General features: G+C 40.1%; 1 protein-coding gene across 2 annotated transcripts in view; it reads left to right on the top strand.

Moving 5' to 3' along the window:
- ZDHHC21 (zDHHC palmitoyltransferase 21) overlaps positions 1-12,214 on the top strand; it is a 63,065-nt gene that overhangs the window by 25,027 nt on the left and 25,824 nt on the right. For both annotated transcript variants that reach the window (XM_073635647.1, XM_073635639.1), the window contains 2 exons: positions 1,244-1,355; positions 3,966-4,104. In XM_073635647.1, the coding sequence (XP_073491748.1) occupies positions 1,279-1,355; positions 3,966-4,104 (216 nt within the window). In that variant the 5' untranslated portion in view covers positions 1,244-1,278. The remainder of the gene's footprint in view (positions 1-1,243; positions 1,356-3,965; positions 4,105-12,214) is intronic.

The following is a 12,214-nucleotide window of genomic DNA, read 5'->3' as shown; positions in this document are numbered from 1 at the left end:
ACTTGCTGCATTTTTAAAGAAAGATAATGGGGAAATGTGCATATATTGCAGAAATGTACTGAATATTTATTTTGGCCTGATATACACTTAAATTGGAATGTTTAATGTATGTGGTCTAGCTTGTATGTATGTGTTTTTTATATAAAATATATATATTTTTTTAATAATTTTTTGTTATGAGATGTTAAATGAAGCATTACCTGGGAATATGAGTGTAAGAATTGTGCCTTTTTAGTATAGCACAGATGCAGTGCTGCTAGCCTTCATTTCCTCTCCCTTGCTACATTACCTGAATAGTGAGCCGTTCTGTATTGCTTAAACAATAATCTAATATGCTATGAACATGTTCACATTCCTAGGAACTAAAAAAACAAGCAAGCAGATCGGATAGAAGTGGGTGTTCTGCTGTGTTTTTGATCAATTTTATCACCATAGCAACTGTTAGGTTTCACTCTGTTATTATGCTCAATACAACTGTATAATTATCAAAATAATGTTCGACAATAGATTCAAAACATTCCATAGAACAAGGAAATGCTGTACATTCTATTTGTCTTTAATATACAGTACACCGTTTAATATGCAAGTGAGGTTTTCATTCTACTGCCAAGTTGTGGAAAAATGTGTTTTTAATCAATCTGCTTGTTAAATCAAGTTTCCTATTTCTCTCCTTTTTATAAAAGACATTGACAGCCAGCCAGACTTGTTTTACTTTTTTTCTTAGGAACCACCTAATGGTTAAGCTGTTTTGAGATTTTTTACATTTTTTTGTATGCTCTTTTTAATCTCATGCTACTGAATAATTTTAAGCACTTGTTAGAAGCCATCTCTCTAGCAGCACCCTTATTTTCAGCATAATGCAGATTAAGTGACTTGACAAGTTGCTAAGTAGCATGTAAAGTGTAGTATAACTGTTTTTTTTTTTTGTATCCATGTTTATTAAACCAAACTCAATACAGTTTACTTAATTCTTACAATAAAAGAGTACCAGAAGAGTACTGAGGGGGGAGCCAGACACCTTTTTTCTGGTACTTATAGCTGCATACTGACATTAGATGGTAGCTTGTCATGCATGAATGACCTGACTGCTGAACTGTCTAAGGAAATGCCATTCTAAAAACAACTCTGCAGCCTTTGGACTATGGGGCATAATTTCCTGTTTGCGTATAATGAAATTGTATTTAGATGTTGATCTTTTTTTTTTAACCTGTTTTTAGAATTGTAACTTTATTTTGTTTTCTAGAAAAAGAATTCTGGGAATTATGCAACAAATGCAACATGATGAGACCAAAACGCTCTCACCACTGCAGTCGATGTGGGCACTGTGTCAGAAAGATGGATCACCACTGTCCATGGTAATGGCCTCACTTTATTCTAAGATTTAACTTCTGTGTAACCAAAAGTCACCTTTTCTTGATTTCTTGATTCAGATTCTAAAAGGGGGAAAAACGCAGCTACAGTGCCATCATAAACGTGTACTAGTTATGAATCACAGTATCTTAACCAGTAGCCAGACCTGTAAAATAACAATCTCATCCAGTTAGAGGATAAATGAATAATGAGCAGCATGACAATGGAACCCACCTGAAGACAGGGGGCTGCAAATGCTACCAACCACACAACTATGAGTAGACCTCTACAGGAAACCCCTGTGAGAATTATAGAGACTGCTGCTGCTCTCCTGGATGTATTGCTGACCCTCAGGCATCATTACTTGTTGACCCATTAGCCATTATCAAGCTTGTAGGTTAAAAGTCCTGACCTTTAAAAGAGAAGTATGGGATTTTTTTTTTTTCCCCAGTCATACCTACCTAGTTGTCCCCTGCTGGCTCTAACACTGAGAACCGAGCAGTCTAACGCCACCGATCACTCGGTTCTTGCAGCTCCCTGAGCAGAGAGCTGGTGACTGTCAGCCACCAGCTCTCCGCTCAGGAAGCTGTCGGAACCGAGCCTGCTGTCTGTTGAAGATGAGTCACAGGAGTGCAGAACGAACTGCACTCCTGGGATCAATAGGAGCCAAACGAACTTTGGCTGTTCTTCTCCTTTTAAGCTGCCTTCACTAGTTGCAAATCTGTTCATTCCTCTGTTATTTGCATGAGTCACTTCTGACAAGTTTTCCTGACACTAAGAGAAAAATGGTGACGGGAGGGAGCTCCAGCTAATTGACAGCCTCAGCTCTGTTCCTGGGTGCTGTGTGTCCCTTCCCTCCAATCCGCTCTCAGAGCTCTCCTTGCTGAGCCCTGCAGAGTGTAACTTCAGCTCTCCGCCCCCCTTTTTTCTGAAAGACAAGCTTTATATATTCTGCACTTTGAACAGATGTAGAGAAGACTGCAGATAAACAGGTACAACTTGTGTAGGAGGATATGTTTCATCTATCACCTGAGGCCTAAGCACTTCACAGGGTAAACGTAAGGGTTTACAACCACTTTAATTTAGAAAGTCATTTGCAGAAAGCAGACAGCAATGGTAACTCTGCATTTCTTTCAGGATTGCAATAAAGGGAATGTTTAGTCTCTGCTTCTCCTGGGACCCTGAGACCAGAAAAAGACAAATGCCCATTCCTCCATCTCCCCTGTACAGTATTAACATGGACATGTTCAGCTCTAAGCACATTTGGGTTTAGAGTCATCAGTTCCTGGCTTGGAGAGCCAGATTAAGCTACTGATTGAGGATGCCGTGTCCATGAGACTTGCCTGAGTGCAGGGGCAGGCATCCCTGATTTCTACATAAGGAGTACCTGTTATTTAAAAGTGCTATCACACAGTGGGCTTATAAGTAAATATATTTAAAAGAAATGCAAATCTACACATATGGAGCATACTGTATGTGTACTTAAACACCAATATATGCTTAGGGATAATTCTAGGGCCTTCGTTTGAATAGTTGATGACTTATGTTAGACAATTTTGAGTACTGTAGATTACCATGTCCCGAGTCCAGGTTTTAGTCTTGCCCTATTTGGTATCCCCTTCATTTTTTATTTAAAAAAAAAAAAATTGCTAATATCATGCGAGATAAAAACATTCAGTGAAGGGCTGTTTTTTTCCCACATGGGATGCACAGATGTTCTATTTATTCGTGTGCATGCAGTTCCATTCATGTTTGTTGGGATGCAGCAGCTTCACAGACACAGCAGCTGGTCATAATTTGACAGCGGTGCAGATGCGAGTGCGTATCCCCGAACACACACTGTCTGTATTCAGGGACATGCACCTGTTTGGCTGTCAAATTAGGACCAGCGGCTATGTTAATGCAGTCGCCGCGTCCCTATATACATGAATGGGACTGCCTGCTTGTGGATACATGGGATACCTGTGCATCCTGTATGGGCAAAAAAGACCCTTTACACAGATATACACTTGGGCCTCATGTACACTGCTGCTGGTAAACGGACGTTCAGAGGCAGTTGGCTGCTTTTTTCAACTGCCCCTGAACTCATCCAATGTTATCTTATGTGTATATGTACACAGATTCGTTTAACGTCGTTTTTAGGCAGTCGAGTTTAGAGGCCTTTTTTTGGAAAGCATATAAAATGAGTTTAGACGCTGAGTTTAGAGGCATTTCAAGCACCAAACGCTTCTAAACGCGGTAACTCGTGTTTAGCCACGTTTCGTTTACAGGCGTTTTTTCATTTTGGCTATTTTGAAGAAAAAAAACAAACATTTTTTTTCCAAGCGCTTCTAAATGCAAATGCGGCTAAACAGACATTTTAAACGTGGGTTACTATCTGTCAAGTTAAATCGTTCAGAAGAGGTTGTAGAAACTTCCCGTGTACATTCAGCCTTAGATCGTCTGTGTGAAGCAGGCCTAAGTCCAGGAAAATCACATATTCAAAAAACTTTTACTTTATGTATTGTTTTCCTGTTTTCCCTTCATCATTTTTCTTATGAGAATTAAGCAATTTTTTTATGAGACCGTGTGTTCTAAAATATATTTCCAGAAGTTATTTCATGTGTTTTCCACAGGATAAACAACTGTGTTGGAGAAGACAATCACTGGCTGTTCCTCCAGCTCTGCTTTTACACTCAGCTCCTTAGTGGTTACACTCTTATTCTGGATTTCTGCCACTACTACTATTTCATTCCTTTGAAAACCATCAACTGGGTAGGAAACCTTTTCATATCATACTACTTATAAATATAGAATGCTGTTCTCTCTAGCACTTAAGTCAAATGATTACACTGCTTGGATCTGCTGACAAGCACATCTCCACTTCACTAGTCATGCTTATCTGCCTGTTCGTGCATTACCATACACACATCAACACTCCTCCCTGCTAGCTCTCTGCCACCAGTAATCTTGTTTGCATGTTTTTGCAAACATCTGAAGCCACAGTATAAAAATTAAGTTTAAAAAAAAGAAAATCTGCTTTAGTTACATCACTTACCTGTAATGAAGGATCTTCTATGACGTGCAGGCAGCTGGATCCTGGAGAAATCTTCATTGGAGGGATGTCTGTCCTCTTCTTGGCTCTAAACACCCAGCTCTGCAATCGATAAAAGATTAGGGTATTCGGGTAGAACAGGTGTACAGATGGTCCGATGAGGATACACCCTCTCCTGCCCTCTCCATTTAGAGAAGTTTGTTCACCAGTTACCTGCTTGTGATGCAATCTATGAATTAGAGAGAGTTTGATCAGTCACAGGATTCTCACCCCATTCACAGATTGTGATTACACTGCTTGTAACAAAGAAGAGAGATGCTGAAAGTGTATTCTTAGGCACAAAAAGATATTTGGTTTATCTCTGCAATATGTTCACATTTTACATTTGTAACATTTTCTTTATCTTTCAAATTTTCTGCAGTTGGAGAAAATTAATTGTTGAAATCCTAGCTTATATGAGCTGACAATGCTTCCTCTGCTAAACGGATGTCCCAAGTAGTGTTGTCAGGCCCTGCCTGATTTCTCCCTGCAGGACAACAGAACACCTCCACATTATGTTTATGGAGAAAGGGAGATGCTTTGTAGTTAAGTTATAGATTCCCTAGCTAGGGCTAATTGCACTGCTTGGAATTTTCAGTGCAACAGAAGAACGGTTTTGTTTGCTCAGAGAAAGTTAGGGGCACATTGTATTTTTGGCAGATCACCAGGTATGTTTCTGTACTTGCAGCATTTTAAAAGAATAAACATGAGGCAATGTGCATGCATTGTATTGTAGAGATAAATTGCGTGTGTGTACATGTGTTGTTCCTTGTTAAAGTAAATACAGCAGGTGTGGGATATAAAAAAAAAATGGACACAATGTTTATGAACACTGTTCGGATGTGAGATGGGGCTTGTTTACACAGGCGGTGGTAAAAGTAGGCTAAATGTGACCCATACATAATAAAAATTGCAGCGCTAAATAAATGAAGTTCAAAGTAAATCATTAATAAATAGTCCATATAGTGACAGATGAAAAAAAAAAGTTAATTGAAGTAATATCCAAAGAAATGCGATTGTTTGGATGAATATCCACCTGGTGCACCTCCACCGTGAAAATAAACAGGATGTGAGCTTACCAGATCTCTAGATTCCACGCCTATAGGAGTCTAGACAAGCGTTTAAATAACGATCAGTTTACACGAAGTGGACCTCCTTTTTCTTCCTTATCAGTTACGTTTGAGGAACACCAGGGGTTTGTTTGGCCAGCCATGTTACCTTCCTTTCCGTTCTAACCACTGAGGGATTCGCTTTGAGTGCTGGATTCTTATTTAACCGCTTGCCGACCGGCTCACGCCGATAAACCTTGGCAGAATGGCATGCCTGTGCAAACTGACTTACCTGTACGTCAGTCCGCAAAAGCAGGATAGTGAGCAAGCGCCTGCCACGGGAGTGTGCCAGCGGGTCCCGCGGACTCTGTGTCCGTCGATGGCCCGCGATCACAGCGAGGAGAGGCAGAGCAGGGAACTGCCTATGTAAACAAGGAATTTCCCTGTTCTGCCTAGTAACATGACAGGGAAATTCCTTGTCAGTGGTAGCCCATCCCCCCTACAGTTAGAACACACTTAACCCCTTGATCGCCCCCTAGTGTTTAACCCCTTCTCTGCCAGTGACATTTATACGGTAATCCGTGGCTATTTTTAGCTCTGATCGCTGTATAAATGTCAGTGGTCCCCAAATAATGTCAAAAGTGTCCGATCTGCCCGCCGCAATGTCGCAATCCTGATTTAAAAATTGTAGATCACCGCCATTACTAATAAAGAAAAGATTTTTAAAAATGCCAAAAATCTTGTTTTGTAGACGCTATAAGTTTTGTGCAAACCAATCAATATACACTTATTGCGATTTTTTTTTTTTTTTTTTTTTTTTTTTTATCGGTCTAAACTGAGGGATTATATATATATATATATATATATATATATATATATATATATATATATATATATATATATATAATATAATATATTTTTATATATATATTTTTTTTTTTCTGGGGATATTTATTATAGCAGTAAGTAAAAACAAGTTTTTTTTCTCAAAATTGTCGGTCTTTTTTTGTTTATAGTGCACAAAATAAAAACCGCAGAGGTGATCAAACACCACCAAGAAAAGAAGGACGCAAATTTAGTTTGGGTATAGCGTCGCATGACTGCGCAATTGTCAGTTAAAGCGACGCAGTGCCAAATTGTAAAAAGTGCTCTGGTTAGGAAGGGGGTAAAATCTTCTGGGGCTGAAGTGGTTAAATGCTTGTCTAGCCACTTGCCTACTGGGCACTTAAACCCCCCTCCTGCCCAGACCAATTTTCAGCTTTCAGTGCTCTCACACTTTGAATGACAATTACTCAGTCATGTAATACTGTACCCAAATGAATTTTTTGTCCTTTTTTTCATACAAATAGAGCTTTCTTTTGGTGTCATTTGATCACCTCTGGGTTTTTTATTTTTTGCGCTATAAATGAAAAAAGACCGAAAATTTTGAAAAAAAAAACACATTTTTCTTTGTTTCTGTGATAAAATTTTGCAAATTAGTAATTTTTCTTCATAAATTTTGGCCACAATTTATACTGCTATATATCTTTGGTAAAAATAACCCAAATTAGTGGATATTATTTGGTCCGTGTGAAAGTTAGAGAGCCTACAAGCTATGGTGCAAATCATAAAAAAGTGATCACACCTGATGTACTGACGGCCTATCTCATTTCTTGCAACCCCAACAAGTCAGGAAAATACAAATACCCTCCAAATGACCCCTTTTTTCAAATTAGACATTCCAAGGTATTTAGTAAGAGGCATGGTGAGCTTTTTGATGTCATTTTTTTCCCACAATTCTTTGCAAAATGAAGATTTTTTTTTTTCCCCACAAAATTGTCATTGTAATAGGTTATTTCTCTCACATGGCATGTATATACCACAAATGACACCCCAAAATACATTCTGCTACTCCTCCTGAGTATTACGATACCACATGTGTGGGACTTTTTCACAGCCTGGCCACATAGAGAGGCTCAACATGCAGGGAGCGCCATCAGGTGTTCTAGGAGCATAAATTACACATCTAACTTGTTGACTACCTATTACACTTTTGAAGGCACTGGAGCACCAGGACAATGACACGTGACACTGATGTGGCACTAATGACAGATGGCACTAATACGTGGCACTGATGACACGTGACACTGATGACAGATGGCACTAATATGTGGCACTGATGACACGTGGCACTGATGACAGATGGCACTAATACGTGGCAGTGATGACAGATGGCACTAATACGTGGCACTGATGACAGATGGCACTGATGACAGATGGCACGTGACACTGACAGGTGGCACTGATGACAGATGGCACTATGTGGCACTGATGACAGATGGCACTATGTGGCACTGATGACAGATGGCACTGGGGATAGATGGCAGGGACATGACAGTGGGGACAGGTGGCACGGACAGATAGCAGTGGGGACACTTTTTTCGTTTTTTTTTTTTTTTTACTTACCGCCGCAGCGGTTCGCTCTCCCTCCTCACACGCTGTCTCTGTGTGAGGAGGCAGAACCGCAGAACACCGGCGATGAGCGATGATCTCATATGTTTACATATGAGATCATCTCTCATTGGCATCGCCGATCGCGCTGAAAGTGGCCGCTATGATTGGCCGTTTTCAGCGATCTGTGACTGGCTGTGTCCGAGGGACACGGCCAGCACAGGACTTCCCCGATGCGCGCCTGCGGGAGCGCACATCGCGGAAGTAAACAACAGGACGGCCGCCTGGCAGATGGCGTCCGCGCTGCAGCCGTCTTTCGGCTATAGCGCAGGCGCAAAGTGGCTAGACTCGTATAACGTGGAATCTAGAGATCTGGTAAACTCACATCCTGTTTATTATCACGGTGGAGGTGCACCAGGTGGCTATTCATCCAAACAAAAACATTTCTTTTGGATATTACTTCAATTAACTTTTTTTTTTCATCTGTCACTATGCACTCTAGTGCTTAAGCACTATATGGACTATTAATGATTCACAGTGCTTGGCTCAAATACTGCAGTGTAGCTCACTCTCCAGAGTATGGTAAGATCAGTAATGACCAATATGGTACATGAGTAGCCACATAAAATCAAAATTGAGGAATCCACATAATGTAAATCTGGCTAAAACTTTAATTAGACTGCATAGTACAAAATGTACTTGCATATTAAAAACAGGTGCTTTAAGAATATACAATCTAGGGCTGCATAGCAAAGACTTCAGATAACACTTCATCAAAATTTCAGGTCCAAAGAGGAGTGGCAACATCACGTGCCACCCCACACGTTTTGTCATATGTGACTACGCCAGTGCTCCCAATGACTTCACGTTTGATGAAACGCATTGGGTGGAGGTAAGGCACGTGATGTTGCCACGCCTCTTTGGACCTGAAATTTCGATGAAGTGTTATCTAAGTTTTTGCTTTGCAGCATGAAATTGTATTTTTGTTTTTACCATGTGAGTAGATTTTGTACTATGTAGTCTAATTAAAGTTTTAGCCAGATTTACACTATGTGGATTCCTTCGTTTTTTTTTTTTATTTTATGTGCATACTTGTGTACCATATGGTCATTGCTGATCTTGCCACACTCTGGAGAGTGAGCTACATTGTGGTACTTGAGCCAAGCACTGTAAACCCGACCATTCCTTGAGGGTATTCAACAGACTGATTGGACTCTACAGTGGTGTCATTCCGTTCTGGTAAGAGCCCATTTCTTATAGTGGGTGATGGCTCACGTGGTGGTCACAGAAATGGATTAAGCACGTTTACTTTGTCAAGTGTCACAGCAGTGTTCTTTGGAGATTTATTTTGGACTGTGAATACATATTTTTTCATGTTTTTTTTACTTTATTTATGTCGACTATCAATTCAGATTTTACATTATTATATTTAACTTGTATTAGCATATTATCGCTTTTTAGCGTGGCAATATATATGATACCATATCACCTTGTAGTGTGGAGGTGGATCCACTGCAAGGTTAAATGTGTTTTTTGGGTTTTTTTTGTTTAAGTTTAGCAGGTGCAGGTTCTTGGGACACATATTTTTGCTAAAGACACTCTTCCACAAGGTGTAAAGAAACAGGATGAAAGTCCAGGTGCTTTCAGCAACGAGTAGCCAATGGTAGCAACTATGTTTCTGCCCCAGGTCTTTTTTTGATCCTTATACATTTTGTAAGTCGTGGTTTAGTGTCCCTTTCATATTGTTATTCATCTAGTTTCCAGAATGAAAAGTGAACAGCAGAGGGCGATATTGTATTATCTGTCCCAGTAATTTACCCATGGTGATATCTCCTATGTAAAACAATGTAGAATTTGAGGGTTCAAATTCTATTTATATTTATTTCTGTTGTATGCTGTAGATTAAATTTTTGTTTGTTTGTTTCAATGAATATCATACATTTTATTTGCCTCTTTTCAAGTGCTGACAGATCATTTTGATTTGAGAATATAAGTTTTTCAAGAGGGCTTGTGTGAACAATTCATCCAGTGCCAGTAATTGTTTCCTTTTAATGTATATTTAAAGCCAAATTTTTTTTTTTTTTTTTTTGCTCTCTGTGGTTCACTGGGGAGATTTTCATTTACTTTTTGTCTTGAGACACAACAGGAAGTGAGAGGAGATCTTTGCAAAGGCAAACCCCCCATATGAACTATTTGAATTCTTGATCCAGTTACAGCTCAGAATTTCAGATTTCACCTGATATTCTGTCCCATGAAATATAGAGAATAAATATACCTAGTAGCACCAAAAACAGTCAGAAGTTCTGAACCCTCTCCTACTCTATCAAAATGAAAAAAATGTTGGCTTTAGATTCACTTTAACGCATATAGAGCTTTCAGGAACAGAAAAATGATTTGGTGTAAGGAAAATGCTAATCCTAAAGCTAACGTATACGATAGATGTGTGTCCGATTATGTAGATAATTTCAAGGATGATATTTACCTAATGGTGCATCATGCCACTGCATAAAATGGTTGGGATAGTCATACCTAGACTGCCATTGCTTCCTTATTCCATATTTGATCAGCATGGAGCCCCACTTCATGACTGAAGGTTCCTTACCTGTAAAAACTGCAGTTACTGCAGAATCTGATAATACCCTTCAAATGGTTATGAGTACCCTTACCAGCTCTGGTATTGATCACCAATAAATGATAAATCAGTCTGTTGCACAGGATTTGGAAATTCTATATTCACTTAATTGTTAAACTGGGAGATTATTGTAGTGTTTTTTGGTAAATAATGGTCACAAAATCATTCAATACACAACAGCTGCCAGTCAGTATTCGCTTAAGCCCTTTCAATTAGGTCTATTAGATAAGCAGCCCAATGATCAACTGAAGGAACATGCACAGCAGTCTGACAGCAATGCTGCTAGTTGTGAGGCTGTAGCTTCGCATTGTCACAGCAGTAACAGCATTGTCACCTGCAGCAGGAAGTGCTGTTATTGGCAGGATACCCAGGAAACTTGGGCAACAGATTCACAAAAAAATTTGCTCTAAAGCCTGGTACACACTAATTTTTTTTTTCCCTTCAACCCAGTGGGCTGAACGGAGAAAAACAAAAAACTGGGGAGCTCGGGAGGAGATCTCTATACCAATTATGCGATGTTAGTACAGCCCCTCCCTGCCAGAACACACTGGTCAGCACTCGGCTGTCAGCACTATTTGGATGCTAGTTTTCCAGCATGCCCGTTCGACAGAAGCTGGCTGATGTACAAATGGGCCGATACCGGACGATATTCGACCCGTGTGTACCAGGCATTAGAAAGCAATATACAGTGGGATATGATGCCAAATATACTAAAAAAGTAGATTAGGGCTACATTCACACAGCTGCACAGGGGTGGCCAGAGGTAGCCGCCTGTGAGAATCACTAAACTCCTTCTGGCTGTTCTAAATGCTGCCTGCCAACATTGTGTGCGAACAGTGGCAGCTGTCAGCAGCATCTGTCAGATCTGTATACTGTTCACTCATCTAAATGGAGCCTCCGCTCAACCCTGGACACAACCAGTGTGTAGATAGGGTTGGCATTTCTGTGGAGCTCTGGCCACAGCTAATCAGTTTGTATGCTGCCATAGTATAGAGTGTTGCTCCATCAAGAGGCAGCGTTTAACCATCTCTGAATGTAGTAAATTATGCACCCCTGCCAGCATGAGCTGCCAAGGCTTCAGGAATGCCACATTTAAATGCACACAGCGTATAGTTTTGTACGCTTCTAAGCGCAGAACTATAAGAATCAATATGGCCATTCACACAGCTGCATCTACAGATGAAAGTATGTGCCGTTTTTAACAGCGTACAATAAAAGTGGAACATAGCTGCGTTTGAGACCGTATATACCTGCTGGTATTATGCTTGTACATGTGTAAATGCGTATATGCATACATGTGTAAAGTCTTTACGCAGTTAAACGCTAATTCTTTAGGGTAAATATTTTAGACGGGCTCCTCTGCTAGCTCTGCCAGCAAGAACGTTTTCTGTGCAGAAAATATGCATATGCCTATGCCAGTGTTTCTCAACTCCAGTCCTCAAGGCGCCCCAACAGGTCATGTTTTCAGGTTTGCCATTATTTTGCACAGGTGATTTGATCAGTTTCGCTGCCTTAGTAATTACCACAGCTGTTTCATCTGAAGGAAATCCTGAAAACATGACCTGTTGGGGCACCTTGAGGACTGGAATTGAGAAACACTGGCCTATGCGAATGAGCTCTTAGGGTTTACAGTTAAACTTTTATATTGATTGTGATCTTACTGACTTTTATGGCAAACCT

This window comes from Aquarana catesbeiana, linkage group LG01 (assembly GCF_042186555.1).
Source record: "Aquarana catesbeiana isolate 2022-GZ linkage group LG01, ASM4218655v1, whole genome shotgun sequence".
Classification (NCBI taxonomy): Eukaryota; Metazoa; Chordata; class Amphibia; order Anura; family Ranidae; genus Aquarana; species Aquarana catesbeiana.
Note: the sequence above shows the minus strand (reverse complement) of the source record. Positions and strands in the feature narration are given on the sequence as shown.